Raw genomic sequence first — 17,535 nt, forward strand, 5'->3', positions numbered from 1 at the left:
ACCGCGTGTGAAGAGCAGAGCCAGTGAGCTAACCTAGGGAGCCGCGAGTCAACCAAGGACGTTTGAAATAGAAGTTGGTTTCGGTTCGCTGTTTCACTGATGAGAACCCCAGTGGCCCTGAATACGGAGCGCTTTGGGTCTGGTGATAAGGACGCCTCTGGGAGACTTACACCAGCGACTTAGCCAGTGAGAGGGCTGGGATGTGAGCTCTGTTTCATGACAGGTCCATAGTACTGCCCCTGAGAGCAACTAAAAATGCTCATCGGGGCCTCTCTCTGCCATGACCCAGTGGTCGGGGGATCTGGTGTTCCACACAAAGCATCTCTTGGATAACGTCCACCTCAGAGGTTGGCGGCCAGGCAGTGCTGGTGAGTTCTGCAGCAAGCATGCCTCCCACTGGAGTTGCAAGGGTGTGTGAGGGGCCTTAAACAGTTCTGGTATTGGGAAGCAACAGTTGGACCCCAGCAGGGTTGCAGAGCACCTGCCTCGGGGCAGTGGCTGCTGCAGGCGTGTGCCGGCCCCTCCCTGGCTGGAGCTTTCTGTCTCCCCCTAGACCTGGGCCGGCTGGGGCTGCTCGGAGGAGAGGAGCAGTCGCCTGCTGCGGGACTTCTCACATTGTTCTGCCTGGCCAGCCCTATGGCTTTTTGCCAGAACAATGCCACCGCTATGCAGACTTGACTTCAACATGTCACTTTATAACTGGAGAAGCAAACGGGCTCCGTCAGAGGCAGGAGAGGCTGGAGGGAGGCCTCTCCCAGGAGCTGGGCGTGCAGGGCCGTGATGCTGGGCTCCGGGCTCTGTGCACCTTGTCTCTTCACTGGGGTGTCTACTCCCTGTCCTGGTCATTCTTCCCTGTCGACAACTTTAAAGCCTTGTGTTTAAAAGGGCCCCGCAAGGCCTGGTGATTCACACTGACCCTGGCCAGATCCCAGACCCTATCTCGTTTGCAAGACACAGAGCTGCTTAGACCTGTTTCCCAGTCTCTAAAGTGGAGATGACAGTCGTCATCATTTTCATCGCTGGGTCGTCGTGTGTAATGCGCTAGCTTGGAGTCTGGCACGTGGCAGCTTCTTACTGGCTGATATTGATTAAATTCCATATTATTGCTCATGTGGACACAGGAAGAGCAGTGCCCGGAGGGAGAAGAGAGCCTTCCCGTCCCAGTGAACTGCCTTGTCACACATACTCCTTTTTAAACTTTGTATTCTCTATGTGACTTTGGAATGAAAAGCAAACATAAAGACATTGGTTGCTGTCACCCAAAATGTCATTGATAATTTGGATCTGCAGCTGCAAGAGGCTTTACAGGGTCAATTTGGGCTGTTTTTCAGATGCTAGTGTCACTATGGTATAGACAGGCAGTTCGGGCCTTCAGAGCGGCTGAAGCCAGGTTCACACTGTCCCCCTGCTGGGGTCTCAGAGCATAAGCTGTCTGTTGCACGGGCCCTATGATCCCCAAGCTCTCACCTGAGCTGAAGGAGGCCCCAGGCCCCCAGGAAAGGCCTTCCCCTGCTGCTGCCTGTGGTTCTCAGCTGCCGTCGCCGAGCCAGGAGGAACCGGAGTCTGTGAAAGGCCACTGGGGCGCATGCAGCCCTGGAGGGGTGTGCGGGCCCCTGCCAGCCTGATCAGCAGATAGCCATGGGTGCATTTATTTCAGGGGTGACGCCCTGCTAATGAATCGTTCCCAGGAGTGTGCTTGGGTCCCAAGGAGCAGAAGCGTTTGCAGTTTTGAAAATAAGGTAGCCTCCAAATCAACCAACTGCACAGGCTTTACTGAAGCACATCAGGGCTTCTGTGCGCTTCCCCGGGGAGGAAAATCCATGCGACCCACCAGGTACGCAGACGCTCCATGACCCCGAAGACAAAGAATCGTGGCCGTAAAGCCGGTTTTCTCAAGCCTGGCACTGTTGGCTTTGGGTATTGAGTGGCATCCTGGCCAGTAGCACCCCCAATTCGTGACAACCCAAAACGTCCCTAGACATTCTGAGATCTCCCCATGGGCCAGCCTTCCCCTGGTAGAGAAACCCTGCTAAGGCTGGACAGGGAGGCAGAGGGAAGAGAGCAAATGAGAGAGGGAGAGGGGTGGGGATGGGGCAGGAAGGCTCCCTGCGTGGAGGGGCCCCTCCCACTGTCTGCCGGCCTGCTTTCAGCGGCGATGACCAGGCCATCGCGTGGAGGGCGCCAGGGCTCAGGTGTGCTCTCCCCGAGCGGCCGACCGTGTGGGGTGCTGGACGGCTCGTGGGCGGGGCGGCTCTGAGCCCACCACTGGGGCCCTGTGTGCCCACCTTTCTCCCGGGACAGGAGGTTTATTGTGAAAACATCCTGGGGTGGCCTGGCTGATGGCACAGGGGGCCGCTTCTTAGGGACACAGAACAGTTAGTGCCCTGGGGCTGCGTAACAAAGGACCACGTGTCAGGGTCAGGGGGTTTAAAGCAACACGAACAGACTCTCCCCCAGTCCTGGAGGCCAGAGTCAGCAGTCAGGGTGTCGAGGGCCATGCTTCCCTGAAGGTTTGGAGGGGCCGGGGGGTCCTTCCCGCCTCTTGCAGCTTCTGGCAGCTCCTACACTCCTGGGCGCGCGGCCTCTCCCTCCAGCCCCTTCCTCGTCATCACGTGCCTACTCCTCTGGGTATCTCTGTGTTGCTCCTCTTCTGATAAGAACACAGTCTTTCTGTTTAGGGTCCCTAATCCTGTATGACCTTGTCTTATATCTGGAAAGACTCAAATAAGGTCTCATTTTGAGGTTCTGGGGGTGAGGACATGGACACCTCTGGGGAGCCCCAGCTTGCCCCACTGCAACAGCTGAGACTACCGGGTTGTCCCAGGAACTGGGCAGCTGGCACAGGTTGCCTGGAGGTACTGGCAGTGGGCGAGCGAGGCGTGGTTCACAGCTGGGGGCAGGTCTGGGTGTGCAGCCTCGGCCTGGCTGCCTCGCTGCAGGGCCCATGTGCAGGAATCCCAAGGGGGTCTTTTCAAAATGCAGGCGCTGAGTCAGTAGGTCTGGGGAGGACCTGATACTGTTTCTAACCTGCTACCAGGGCACATGCCAACCCAGGGTCATGATTTGAGGTGTAAGGAACATGCAGCCTTTTCCCCTGGAGTCAGCAGAAGCCTCCCCAGAGGTGGGCCCTCTGTCTACTGTTCAGCACCCAGAGGTGGCCCCAGCTAGACGCCGGCCCTGGCTACCCTGGGCTGAGGGCCCACAAGGCGGGGGATCGACGGGTCTCACAGGAGCATGTTGGCAGAGGCAGCCCTGGACAGCACGCACGAGAGGAAATGACAGGGAGAAAAAGGGTCATGGGGCAGGAGGCCCAGGCCTTTCTTCTCAAGGAGAGCCTCTCTGCCCTCATCTCGCCCTCATTTCCTCGCCCTCCCGCAGCAGGGGGTCAGTTTCCAGGGTCCCCACTGCACGGACGAGAGCGGCTTGTGGCCAGCAGTTTCCTTGCATCTGGAACCCGTCAGCGTTTTTCAAGTCTGGCCTCAAAGGCTGGGCGTTATTTACGTCCGTGGGTCCTTGCTGAGAAGGCCACCCACTACACCGGGCTGTGTGTGCCAGGGCGGCAGGGCCCACACGGCCCCGAGGGTGGCCCTGCCCTGGCTCTGGTGGCATTGCCCAGCTGCGGACATCCTGCAGTCTGATTGCCCTCGTGCTGCTGCAGGGCTCCCCTCTGTGCCCCGGACTGCCGTTCCCGGTGCCCCCCTTCCCCGGAGCTGGGGCGGTCCTGTGGCATTGCCCCCCAACTGTTGTTACTGCAAACGTTCTCTTGAAAGTGCGGGACAGGGCAGAGAATGGGAGCTGCCTCCAGCCTTCCAGTGCATGGGTGGGGACGCGGCCCCCGAGCTCCCAGGGCCGGCCGGGACCCTACCGGCCCCTTCCTGGCCGAGCAACCTCGACTCAGTTTCCCACCTGTGAAATGGGGGTGGCGGTACGAGGCAGCCCTGCGGTCCTCCCCCCAGGCTGCAGCCTCCTTCCTGCCCCACGGGACTCAGAAAGGCAAGCCTGGAAAGGGAAAGGTGCCCTGCATGTGGAGATGCCCCAGGAGACTGGGACAGGATGGGCGGGGTGGCCCGTGATCACATGTCAGGGAGGAGGACTCATTTCCTTCCCTTTGCAGCCAAGGCCTGGCAGATGGAGGCAGGTGTCTGGAGGGTGCTGGGCTTGGCTCTCAGCACTGGAGGGCAGCGAGCCTCCTCACAGCCCCAGGCAGTGGGTGGGGGCGCCACGCCGAGGAACCTGAGGTCTAATGCCGACATGTCCATATATGAGAGCAAATGAGCAGCAGATATTCTCAGGGGGACTTGGCAGTTTGGAGGCAAACCCCCACCCTTCCCATGTGGGTGCCCGAACCCCACCATAAGTAGCTGGTGCAGGAATCAGACTCCCCTTTACAGACGGAAAGAAAGGGACTGAGGCTTTGGGAGACACAGGGAGGAGACCAGGGCCACCAGCCTGGTCGTGGGCAGGATTAGCCCTCAAACCTGGGTCCTGGCTCCTAACCTTGTGTTCTTTACCTGGAACCACGCAATCTGCCCCAGCCCCCAACCCCACTCCAGGCTGAGCGCCTCCCCTGCGGGCCTGTCCCACGTGGGATGTTGGGAACCCCTAGGCTAGGCCTGAAGCTGTCATTTCTCTACTTGTTCACAGTTCTACCACTACACGCTCATTTCTTTGGTCCTAAAGGTTTTGTGTCTCTTGAGCCTTCTGCTGAGGCTTTTGTACACCCCTTCTGACTTCACTTCTTTTGAAAAGTGAATTCTGGACATTCTTTGTAAAACCAAGTTTTTAAAGTGCCCCGCCAGGGTCCCAGGCGTCTGGGGTAAAATCCCTGTGACTCCGGCCAGGTGGGGTGCCAGGCCAGGTGGGGTGCCAGACTCGGAATTCTGTTAGCTGGCTATTAACCCTTTGGTAGCTTGAAATAGTCCACAGCTGGAGTATTTACACCATGAAAATTGGCAAATGCCACAGCTACATGAGGGACCATTTCTGTCCTTTCTGGAAAGCAGGGTCCCCACCTTTCCAGCACCCCCTGTCCTGCCTGGACAAGTCTGCCTTTCTGTGGAGGGGGTGGGTATTTTTAAACCTGTCGGCTGAGTTTTTAATTCTCCTTATGACACTGTTTTATTTCTGGAAGTTCTGTTTGGTTTTTTTCCAAGTTGGCTGTGTCATTTTTAATAGTTTCCGGTCTTTTGCAAAACCTTTCTGTGGTGAGGCTTATTCCCTTAAAGAGGTAAGTGTGGCTGATTTATTATCCTCTAACCCTTTCAGCCTCCCAAGGCTGAGGGTCCCTTCTGCTGCTTGTCCCCAGGTCCTGGTGGCCTGGCTCACACATTCGCTGGACGCTGTCCTTACACAGCCATAGGGACCCCATGGCCTGGGAGGAAGGTCCCTTACGCAGACAGGCTGGGGGCTTGTGTCTGTCACACATCTCAGGGCATTATCAACGGAATCACCTTGAACCGAGGTCATGCGCTGAGGTCCCAGACCCACTGGGGCCATGGCCTTTGGAGGCCAGAACTTCTTGGTGGTTTTCACACTGTCTTCTCCCCTGCTCTGCTCTCACCAGGATGGTGCTTCCTGCAACTCCCTGGGCTTGGCGGAGGGGTGCCCTTTGTGGAGGTCTCCTGTTAGACTCCCATGTTGGGAGGGCCTGGGGCTTAAACTCCATGCCCCACTCCAACCCTAGTGGCCGCCAGGGCATCTGTCCTGGGCACCTCCTGGTCGGGGCCTGGTCACTCATCCGGGCCAGGCAGTAGCCTGCTTTCACCTCATAAACAATTTTAAGGGTATTTCACTTTATTTTATTTTACTTCTTTGTCCATTTTTTATTGTTTTCTGCCAAAGGGTGGCTCTGAGTCACCTACCTGCCTGTCACAGATGCAAGACTGTGAGTGAACATTTTCTGCCGATTTACTTATTGTTTATTCCTTTGAGACACAGGGCCTTGGAACCAGACCCTGTGTGGAAGGCTGAGGGGAAGGGACACCCCCGCCCAGTCCCTGCACGTTCTCGGCCTCCCCCAGGCTCTGTGCTCATTGGGTCCAGGGCTCACTTTGGATGAGTCTGGGCAGCGCTGTGACCATGTAGAGGACATGGTTGCACCAGTGCACGGTGCCATCTAGGGAGTGACGCTCCACGCCCAGCGACTGGGAGCTTTTCTGGGGCCCTCGGGCAGGAGCATGTCCAGGTGGGCCCCAGGGCAGAGCTCCAGGCCCTCCTGCGCCCTCAGCCTTGGGTGTGAAGGCGGGCACCCAGCACCTGCCGGAAGGTCAGGAGAGCACCATGTGAGCCTCCGGCCACCCTTGGCTGGCATGTAGTGGGCGCCCAGCAGGGACCGGCCCCGGCCTTCCCCACTCACTCAGTAAATAGCAGAGGCACCTCCCCCATGCCAGGGACACATTGGCCACATCCGTGCGGGTCGCCAGTGCCAACGGGAAGAGCAGCCAGAGGCCATTGCTGCCTGATCCTACGGGACTGACGGGGGCGTGGCACGGGCTCCCCCGCCTTGCAGGCCTGTTGGTGTGGAGCTCCAGAGCCCTTCTCAGACGGCCCACTGCTGGGGGTGGGGGCGTTCCCCCGGGCAGCAGCTGAGAGCAGGAGTGAGCCAAGGGCCCGTAGCAGTCGGGGGTGCAGCCTGACCCCCTCCTGGGCCTCCCCGTGAGACTGCGCTCAGGGAGGGCCTCTGGGGCCCTGCTGCGTGCACTGTGCCTGCAGCCCCCACCTGACCACAGCCGGCTAGAGTCATGCGCACAGGGCCCTTCTGGGGAGGCCCTCCCAGTGGCACCAGGACCCTGAGACCCTTAAGTCCCTGATTTCAGGACTAGGCATCTACAGCAAAGGTGTCCTGTGGGGCAGTGTGGGGTGAGCAGGTAGTGCCTGGAGCCCACAACCTGTCCTTATGGACGCAAACCTTCCAGCAGCTCCCAAGCCTGCGCTGCAGTTGCCGTAGGTGATAGTGAACAGGTGGTGGAAGCACATGGCCCAGCGTGGGGACTGACACCCCCAGGGCCTACAGAGGGGGTCCCTCCATGTACTCGACCCTGTAAGTCCCCCATGGGAATGTTTGTTTGTTTTGTGCTTTCTTCCTTAAGGAAGCACCAGGAACAGTTCTGGTGAGCTCAGAATTCTGTGAGTTGGGCTCAGAAGGGAGGTCTAGGCATATTTGGTGTGTGCTGGGAGAGCTCCGAACCAAGGCAGGCACCCTTGCCGCCCCCTCCCACCCCCTCTGGCTCTGAGCCACATCGGTGCCCCTGACCCTGTCCCTTCACAGCCTGGAGGCCTGGCCAGGTTGGGCCCTGCCTGCCCCAAGCCTGGACGGGTCTGCAGCCTCTGAGTTCCCCAGTACAGGAGCCAGGGTGAGGACAGAACTCATGCTCTGGGGCATCTGGCCTGGGCAGGAGGGCCCGGCTGTCTCCGTGGTTTCCCCCCACCCCCCGGGGCAGGCTGCAGGCAGGCCAGTCACTGAGTTCTACATCATCCCGAATGTGTTCTTTCCCAACTGGTCCCACGACCCCTCTCCCAAATGCTGCCAGATGTTTGCCTGGAAGGGACCCCATTGCTCACGTAAACAGGAGCATGTTTTCCCAGGGAAGCCGGCCGCATTCGTCAGCCCCTTGACCACCATCGAGGGAAATCTCCATGGACTCGGGAGAATATATTTTGGGTCTTTGCGTGCGGGAGAGCCATGCACAGAAATAAACCTGTAATGGGAAGAGACGGGCTCTGCCCCACGTGGGATGTAGATGGCCACTTCTCCCAGCTTACAGGGGTGCGCGTGAGTCCCCAGGCCTGCACCGCTGTCTCTCCGGTCCCATGCCCTCCAGGGCTCCTGGGACAGGGAGGCAGCTTCAAGCTTGGTGGCTGAAGGCGCCTGTGCACGTAGGCAGGCGTGGTCTCCACTGCCGCTCGGCCAGGGAGAGGAGCAGAGGCAATGGCCCCTTACTGTACTGACCTCTCCTGCCAGCTGGGGGACCAGGCAGGGGTGCAAAGAGCACTAGGGGCTCCCCCAACAAGAACTGCTTAGGCAGGGTCCTTGAGTGAAGCGCTGTGGGGCTCTGAGCAGCAGCTCAGTGGGGAGCGCCGCGGGCCGAGTGGCAGCCCTCAGGAGCTGCGTCCACCTGGACCCTGCTAATGGGACCTTATTTAGAAGGAGGGTCTTTGCAGATGTAAGTTAAGGATCTCTGAGCGGTCCTCCTGGGTTAAGGTGGGCCCTAAGTCCAGTGACAGGTGTCTTTGGAAGACAAAGGAGGGGGCATTTGACTCAGAGACACACAGGGGAGGGGCCTGTGAAGAGGGGGCAGAGGCTGAGGGACGCGGCCACCAGCCCAGGATGCCTGGGGCCCCAGAAGCTGGGAGAGGCGCAAAGGACCCTCCCCTGGGGCCGCCTTGATTTAGGGCTTCTGACTCGGACTGTGAGAGACGTATTTGTGTTGTTACAGCGGCCCAGTCGCGCCTCTGACGGGCTTGCGTGGGGCGCACGGCTGCACCTCCGTTTCCTCCGCTCCCAAGTGAGCGTGTGCTGGGACAGCCTCCCAGGCTTGTTGTCTAGGCCCAGTGCAGGAAGGGCGAATGGCTCACGAGCGCTCAGAGGGCCTCAGCCTCCTCAGCACCAGCGTCACCATTACTGCTGTCTGGTTGTTGGCCTTCATGCGCTCCCGACGAGCATGAACACTGTGGGGCTGACCCAGGGGCTCTGCCCACTGGGCCCAACCAGGGAGGCGTGCCCAGAGGCTGTCCTCTGTTCCTGTGAGCGTCACTTGCAGCTGAGGGGTGCATTTGGCCCTCAGCTTTAAGAGTCTTTCTCTTAAAATCCATCCCCACATGACTTTGGCTCAGTTGCTTTGTGCCAGAGCCCTGCAGTGAGCCGGTGTGCCGCAGGGCCCTCCAGGCTGGGGGTGTGACAGGGACCGAGAGGCGAGTGGCAGGCCCTGCTCACCCTGGCCGCGCGTCCCTGTGCGGCGCCCCCTCCCTCCTGGGCCCGGCTCCCGCTCAGCTCTTCACCCCTGGACTGTGGGGACGGGAGGTGGGGGGGCGCCTGGGGGCCAGCTGGGCCCACGCCCCTGGGGTCCCTGGAGGAGCCTGGGGGGCTGCAGACCCCGCTGCTGTAGGGTGTTCTGGCTCAGGGAGGCGTCGTGTGTCCTTGCTTTTTGTTCTGACAACGTCAACGCCACGGGGAACCCCCCAGTTACCTTGGAGGGATGGGAAAGTGTGTTGATGATGTTGCACATGCCTTTTGTGGGTGATCCATTACCGCATGGACACCGTCCACTTGGTGAGGGGAGTCTCCTAAATTTTGAATTCAAGAGGGAATAGAGAAAGATAGTCACTGGGGGCACTGCGGGACTCGTGTGTGAGTGAGGATTTCAGGGTCCCCGTGTGAATATGGGCCCCACACCTGCCGGCTGCAAGATGCTGGCCCCGACTTTTCTTTCTCCGTGACTCTACTGAGGAGCAGGTGCCAGATGTAACCTGTGGGACATAGTGACTTGATGTACATGCATGCTCAGATGATCCCACCAAGAAGGAGAAAATTAACAGCCACCGCCTCCGAGCAGCCTCCTTTGTTTGTGTGTCTGGGGAGAATTTGTGAGACCTACTCAAATGATTTTAAGTGCATCACCCAGTAATAGGGGCCACAGGCGCCCATGGCACATCGGCCTCAGCAGCAACCTTCCTGAAGCTGGAGGTCGAGCCCTTTGCCTCCGTCTCCCCATTGGCCCCCCACCCAACCCTTGGCAACCGCCATTTTATGCTTTGTTTCTATGAAATCGGCCTTTTTAAATTTTAGATTCCCCATATGAGTGGTACCAGACCGGACTTGTCTTTCTCTGTGTGGCTTCGTTCACTAGGCATAATGGCCCCCAGGTCCGTCCATGTTGTCACCAAGGGCAGGGTTTCCTTTCTCATGGCTGAATGATATTCCCTTGTACGTGTGCACCATTATCTTCTTTATCCTGGTTCATCTGTCCATGGACACCTGAGTTGTTTGCATTGTGAATGACACTGCAGTGAACACGGGAGTGCACGTGTCTTCCCGAGGTCCAGGTTTCGTTTCCTTTGGGCACACACCCGGGGTGGGACTGCTGGATCATGTGGTCGTTCCATTTAATTTGGGGGGAACCTCGGCGAGACTTAATCCCTCCAAGCCTCAGTGTCCCCGTCTGTGAAGGGGGCAGTGTCACGTCATCCTCATCGAGCTGCCTGAGAAGGTTGATGGAGTGTGTTAGACTTGAACTCGGGCCTGCCCTTGAGCCCCTGCAGCAGGCCGACCACTCACATTAGGATGAAGGCAGTACAGATGCAGGGAACCCAGGGAATCAGCAGGGCACAGGCGGAGGTGTGGCTGGACCCCGCAGAGGGAAGGTGCCCAGTGGGGGGGGCGTCCTCGCCGCCGCCAGCTCGCCCCCGCTTGAGTCTGGGCTCTCTGTCGCAAAAGGTCCTCTTGTGTGGCCTGGCTGTTAGGGGGGCCCCCAGCTGACCCCCTGAAAACTTCCCACGTGTTTTGGAGTCTGGGACCTCCCCCCAAACCCTCCATGAGATCTGGGGGGAGTCCATTTAACCCTCAAGCTTCCTTGTGCCACCTGCAGGGAGTCCCCGGGAGGTGCTGGGTGACGGCAGCCAGGGGTCTCAGCTGCCCGGTGAGCTGCAGCTGTGCCCGGAGGTGGAAAGGGTTTTCACCAGTGCCCACCTGCCCTGACCGAGAACTGCTCTCTTCTTTCTAGACCAAGATGCACGGGGTTGGATTTGTGAAGATACACGCACCCTGGAGTGTGCTGTGCCGAGAGGCGGAGTTTTTGAAACTGAAGATGCCAACAAAGAAGGTTGGTGCCAACATCTCTGCCCCGAGGTAGACCCCCAGGCCCGAGTGCCACACAGGTGCCCGGTGGGAAAGCATGATCATGAGGGTCTGAGTTGTGAAAGGCCGAGTGGGCGTCAGGCCCGCCCTGGGAGGGGTCTGCAGAGACCCAGGGGTTGGTACAGGCCGAGGAACCCCAGGACCTTAGTGAAGTGCAGACAGGGTTCAGCCTCCCTCTCCGGTTGTTTGCTCTTGTGGTGCCTCAGCTAATTCAACAGACTCACTTTAACTACATTTCCTAGCTTGCTGGGATTTTTCTTTTTGAACTCCGAAAACTTCCGGCTAAGAAACATTCAGCCTTGTGTCCCCCGCAGCCTAGCTGGGTGTGTGGGGAGGAAAGCATGAGGGATGAAGCCGGTCCAGGAGTGAGTCAACCCCTGGCTCCACAGATCCGCAGAAATAGTTTGGATCACCTGTTCTGAAACAAAAGTAAGGTCTGGGGGAGAGTTTTCTGGATGGTATAATAGCTGCCCTTCTGGCTGGGCTGTCCCGGAACTCCGTGTTTGCAGGGCTCATCTGGAACTCAGGGGAGAACCGGGCATCCTGGCGCACCCGGCGCTCTCTTCCCAGGACAGGACCCCTCGGTGGGGCGGGATGGCTCTGACCGTCTGAGCATAGATTCCAAAGGTTATGGCCCGGTGGGTAACACGGGTGCCCTCCCCTCCCATCTCATCTACAGCTGTATCACATTAATGAGACCCGTGGCCTTCTGAAAAAGATCAACTCTGTGCTCCAGAAAATCACGGACCCCATCCAGCCCAAGGTGGCGGAGCACAGGCCCCAGAGCACGAAGAGACTCTCCTACCCGTTCTCCCGGGAGAAGCAGCACCTGTGAGTGCCCTCCAGCCCCGCCCCAGAGGGCCCAGCTGTGTGCTGACACCTCCCTGTAGCATCGTGCTGGGCACGAGGGATGCAGACTGTCGGACAGCGTCCACGGAGGGGGTGGGGGATTCTCCCTCCCCCAGAGCAAGTGCTCATGAGACCTTGCAGTTCTTGAGCGCAGGAGAGACCCTGGGGGTGATGTCCAAGGTCACTGTTAACTGAGGAGTGAAGGGGCAGAGTCTTGTCCTTCTGCCAGTAGCACTTAGGAAGACTAGCCCGCACCCAAGCGAGGGCATGCACGGGCCTCGGATCGCGGCCGAGAGCAGTGGCCTGCAGCCCCACCCTCCTGCCCGGCTCCGTCCCTCTCAGGCGTGTCCGGTGTGAGCGTCTGGTTAACCTCGCCTCCTGAGGCCACCGAGCTCCAGCTCTGGGAGGCAGGAACTGAAAAGCTGCCCCAGCTGGAGTCGAGGCCCCAGGGACTCGCAGCCAGTGGGGTTGCCTGGCAGTGCTGCACCTGTGCTGGCACCTTCCCACTTGCCCTGCTCCCAAGGGGCAGTGGGGCATGGCCACCTGGGTCGGTGGCAGTGCAAGGCCTCCTTGGGGCAGGGCTGGGCAGAGCTGGAGTGTGGGCAGTGGTGGGAATAGAAAGCTCAGGCTCGGGGAGCCCAGTGGGACTTTGATGGCCGGCTCTAGGGGCCGGGGCTCCAGGATGCCGCTGGCCTCACGGGGCATGGAGCTCGGAACTGGGGCTTCCGCCCTAGCAAAGGGGTTAATCACAGGGCAGGGGCCACATGCTTCACTGTGCTGAATTTCCTGATCCTACTGGTGATGAGCAGAAAGAAGAAGTGGCCCCCAGCCCAGCTCCGCCAACCAACTCCAGCACGGGGCCTCCCAGGCATTAGAGGTGATATCCCCCTGCCAGAGCCCCTGGTGCCCCCACCACTCTCAGCTCTGCCCTGGCTGGTGCATCTCATGGAGCCCCAGGCCCTACCATGGGCACCTTGGGGGTTGGATAGGGGATCCCAGAGCCATCCAGCTGCTCTCAGAAAACCTGAGGAAATCGCCATGCAGCCCACGACCTCGGGACCATTTGTAAACGACAGGAGATGATCTTAAGCAATGGAAACGTGTGAGGGTGGAGTGACCCAGTGTTCAAGCAGAGACTAAAAACTGCCGCTGAGGGTGTCACCAGGAGGAAGCAGGACTCTTGGGAGGGAGGTCTGACCACACTTGCCACTGGGATCACGTCCCACCCATGTGGGTCTCCCAGTTTCCTGGGTTGGGGGGTGTGCTAAACACTGTCGAAGTGCCCAGGGCCGGTGCCACCGGGCCACGGGGTGCAGCTGCGCCAATTTCATGGTTCCTGCCGACGGGAGCAGTGTGGCTTCCCAGGGCCGTGGAAGCAGGGAGCGCCGACTCCAGTGCACTGAGTCTCCTTTCTTCCGATGTTTCAACAGATTTGACCTGTCTGACAAGGACTCCTTTTTTGACAGCAAAACCCGGAGTACAATAGTGAGTATTGCTCCTGGGAATCGCTTGCTTGCCAGCAAGGTGGCCCTGGGAAACAGATGATAATTTCATTTCTGCGAAACTCCTCTGGGTGGAAGCCAGCTCTAATTGTCTGTGACAGAAATAATTACAATAATAAAACTGAGGGAGCCGGGAGAGGCCCAGGGGATGGCCATGGCCCAGGCTGGGAGGAGAACAGGAGAGGAGCGGAGACCAGCGGGCAGGGGCCCGGGGCCTGGACGCTTGGCATGTCCAGCCTGCCCCACCTTTGTAGGCCCAGCCACTTTACCACTGCCCTGAATCTGTATGTTCCTGACCGTCGGGCCCCAGGCCTCGGAGGTGTCGGGCCAGGCAGGCCCGGCGGAGGTGATGGGTGGTGGAGGCAAAGGTGTCTGGGTTTGGGTGAGTTTTGGGGTTTTGCCAGAGGAGCCAACGGAGGCTTGAAATGTGACGAGGCCACCCTGCCCTATTCAAAGTATTGGTTTAGTGTTTATCCATCGGCTGCCAACTTGTCTGCCAGCCAACCTGGGCCGTGCATGGCTCAGAATCCAACGTTTATCTAAACAAGAAATTAATCTTGCAGCCAAGCCCCTGCTGGCTCTCTCTTCCCCACCCTGAAAGCCCAGCCTGGCAGGGAGAGGTGCGTGCAGCTAGGAGGCGGTAGCCACTTGACCTTGGGCATTAACCGGCCCTCACCGCCACATCCCGAGGCTGGCAGGTGGCCAGGCAGAGGACAGCGGTGTGGGTCACTCTGGCATGGGCAGCTCAGGCCGCTGCGCCGACAGGCGCGTCCAAGTCCCATCCACCCCGCCCCCTTCAGCCTGGCGACCTCGGGAGCCACTGAGCCTGCGTCACAGCCAGGACGATCCCAGCTCCGGCTCAAGGGCCGTGGGGTGCCCCCGCAGAGGGTAACCTGGGCCGGGAGCCACGCTGTTGCTGTGGTTTCTATCATCAGTAGAGTTACCGATTAATTTTAGCAATTAAATCTCATTATAATTAACAACAAAGAACTTGTTCATGCAAAACCATCAGCGGCCCAGTGGCCGTTGGGGCTGACCTCTGTCTGTAAGAGGTGACTCCTCTCAGATGCCAGCCTCTTGGGAGAAGCAGCCGCAGGTTTAACCCGAACTGTTTTGCTTCTTCGTCATGACATGGGGAGAACTGGAATGACCAGCTGAGGAAACTGAGTCACATGCCTGCGTTTCAGTACGTATGTGCATCCCCGCTTTTCACTGGGGCTGCCAGAAAGTGCAGGGCAAGGTTCAGATTTGTAAATTCACTCTTGCCTCCTGGGAGCTGGGGCAAGAAGCTGAGACAAATGGAAAGTTGTAGTCCCCATCTCACTGGGAATCTGCAGTAAAGTCAGGTTCAGCCCATGATCGCCAAGTCGTAGAAGGCGACTTTTTCTGGGCCAGTTAGTACTCAGTGAATGGGCGTGACTCCATTCACCTCTGGGGTGGGGTGTGCTGTCCCCCAGAGACCTCAAAGGCCAGTTTGTAAATTACCAGTGCTCCAGAGAAAGTCTTTGGCGATTCAAAATGTTGCCCTTGGTTAATCAGGCCCCATGGCCTTCGGGACAGGACAATATTCGGCATCAGAGTGGCATCGATCTGGGCAGAGGTACAGCCCTTCCTACCTCCTGCCCGGCCTCTGGGTGGCCCAGTGCTCAAGAGGGTAGGAGTCAGGGTCAGCAGGGACGGATGGGGAAGGCCCATGCATGCAGGTCCTAGGACATAGACTGTCAGCCTCTAGGCACTAGGGAGCCATGGAAGATGCTGTTTAGGATGTGGTCAGATCTGTTTCTTTGATCGCTGATGATCACCATGATCTATCAGAGAGATCACTGCCAACGTCCAGCTGTGGGAAGGCGGGTGTGGGGTCCCAGCCGTGGTTGTGAGTGGGCACATGGAAGGGAGGAGGTGATTAGGGGAGAATCAGCAAAGGCCACCGATTAGATTCCGGGGTGATAGGGCAAGGGGCCAGATGACTGGTGAGCCATTTGTTCATCCATCAGGCAGCTCCTGAGCACCTGGTGTGTGCCCAGCACTGGCGGGCATGGAGTGATATGGGGCAGGGGTGGGGCTGTCCGGGACAGGAGAGCTGAGTTGGAGCCCAGAGCCGCAGGGTGGCAGCTGCTCTGGGCCTGTTTATGAAGGCGGCCCTGGAGCTGTTTAGATCTCAGGGGACAGGCTCTTTCGGCAGAAGGACCATCAGGGCAAAGGCCCGGTGGCCTTGGGAGAGGGCAGCCAGGAGGCCGGGTTGCTGGGGTGGGATGGGACAGATGGAGATGGAGGGCAGGGGTCCCTGGAAGGCCCAAGTCTCCGGGCAGGGGGTTGTGCTCTGACTCACACCCTATGGTGTTGGGCCAGTTATTTTCATTCCATTTGGCAGATGGGGAAACTGAGTCCTAGGGAAGCGAGGTAGTTTTTCCAAGAACACACAGATACATGTTGTGGAGCCGGGACCAGACAGGGCTCCTGAGGCCAGCAAGCGAGGTATCTTGTTCATAAAGGGGGCACGGCACTGGGATGGTGGGGGACCCTCCACAGGGGCTTCTGCCAGGCAGCTGCCGAAGCTCTGCCACCTCCCGACAGTGAGGAATGGGATTCCAAGGCCTGCCCCCACTCAGTTTCCAGAACATTCCGGGCTGCATCTGGACGTGGTCTGTTGGCTGGGTCCTCGTGCCTCTGATTCCACCTGACCTCTCAGCCCAAAGGGACGGTGACCCATCGCACAGGGCGCGTAGGACAACTCTTAGTCCTGAACACCTGCCTGACCCTCAGGGGATTTCTATTCCTGGGGAGATAAATACTCAGATAAACCAGAACAGAATCTGGCAGGCTGGGGGGGCATTGGGAGTCTCAGGGCATCGGTGGCAGCGGGTGTGTCACAGAGGGAAGTGAAAGCGGGGGAGCCCTTCAAGCGGGCCCTACTTGTCCCTGAGGCCGCCAGCCCCCTGGCACTGCTGACCGCGCCTCCTTGGGGAGCGAGCCGGGGAGGTGGGCTCTGGCCACATCAGGCCGCGACCCTTCTCAGCAGTGGCGTGACTCTGGCTACCTGGAGTCAGCGTCCTTCCCTCCTCGTTTCCGCAACAGGTCTACGAAATCCTGAAGAGGACAACATGTGCCAAGGCCAAGTACAGCATGGGTGAGGACATTTCTGTAGCTTGAGATCGGCGTTCGCTCCCGAGGGGTGATCTTACCTCCAAAGCATCTCTGTGGGAGGTGGGCAGCTAGGCTGGGGGTTTTTTAGAGGGTTTGAGTTAAGCCCGTGTAGCAGTCTCAGGCCGGGGAACTGGCTGTTTTATGGCCCGGCACTTTAAAGCCCAGGGTGTCCTCTGGCTGGAGGCATTTGTGGTGTGCTGGTGCCGGGAGCCCCCCGTGGCAGGCGGTCAGTCCTGGCTCGGGGGGCTGTAGGGGTGACCAAGGGGTCTCAGCCCTCTCTTGGCCTCCACAGTCCAGCAGTGGCTCCTGGTGGGGGGAGATGGGCCCCAAGCAGCACCCCCAGCCTGAAGTGGAGGTGCCCCACCCTGGCAAGGCAGCTCCCCATCAGGCCTTGCTGAAAGGCGCGGCCCTCAACACACACCCCAGGCCAGAACCTGCCCCCAAGGCTCCCAGCTGCCTCCTTGGGTGCCAGTTGACAGAACATCTCAAGCCACAGATGCAAAACCTTCCAGTCAAAAGCATGTAGAGGGAAAACACCCCCTAACGCGGGTCCCTCCCCCTCAGCTGTAGGCTGAGTTTGCTAAAGCAAAACGTTTCAGAGCAAAACAGTGCCATTTTCCAGACCTTTTCACCTTCTTGAGCTATGCCATTCCTACTGAGAGCTCTGCTAACAGCCAGGGGCACAGGGCAGGTCTGGCAAGAGCAGAGGCTGCACATCAGGACAGAGCCCTGCAGAGGGAGAACGCTGGGCAGTGAGTCAACAGAGATGCCAGGCCCAGGATGCAGAGGGCACGGGCGACCGTGTCCACAGGCTAAGGATTGGCGGGGTGCATGCCCCTGGGCTAGTGTGTTTGTGGTCAGTCACAGGGACTCCCTGGCCTGAAACCTCTAAGCTCCAGTCCTAAACCAGTGGGAATCGGCTGGTGGGGGGGGGTTGGGGGCGTCCATCCAGGGGTCAAGAGGAGCCCAGGAGAACTGTCCCCGTAGGCCCAGCCCACCTCCCTTGGAGCGAGAGCCTCCACAATGGCCCAGGTCGCCAGAGGTGGGCAAAGCATGTTCCCGTCCCACTGCTGTGGCTCAGACCACCATCTCCCCGTGGGACCTCCAAAGTCCCTGCCAGTGGAAACGTGGGGTGCTGTGAAGGTGTGCAGAGTCCGAGGTCTGCAGACTTCTCAGCTGGAGCTGGCC

General features: G+C 59.1%; 1 protein-coding gene across 5 annotated transcripts in view; it reads left to right on the forward strand.

The window, feature by feature from the left end:
• The window catches only part of ANO1 (anoctamin 1), a 140,814-nt gene that overhangs the window by 67,366 nt on the left and 55,913 nt on the right, over positions 1-17,535 (forward strand). For all 5 annotated transcript variants that reach the window (XM_057506707.1, XM_057506703.1, XM_057506704.1 and 2 more), the window contains exons 4-7: positions 10,719-10,817; positions 11,532-11,683; positions 13,132-13,186; positions 16,279-16,330. In XM_057506707.1, the coding sequence (XP_057362690.1) occupies positions 10,719-10,817; positions 11,532-11,683; positions 13,132-13,186; positions 16,279-16,330 (358 nt within the window). The remainder of the gene's footprint in view (positions 1-10,718; positions 10,818-11,531; positions 11,684-13,131; positions 13,187-16,278; positions 16,331-17,535) is intronic.

The sequence above is a fragment of the Manis pentadactyla genome, chromosome 9 (assembly GCF_030020395.1).
Source record: "Manis pentadactyla isolate mManPen7 chromosome 9, mManPen7.hap1, whole genome shotgun sequence".
In the NCBI taxonomy this organism is placed as follows: Eukaryota; Metazoa; Chordata; class Mammalia; order Pholidota; family Manidae; genus Manis; species Manis pentadactyla.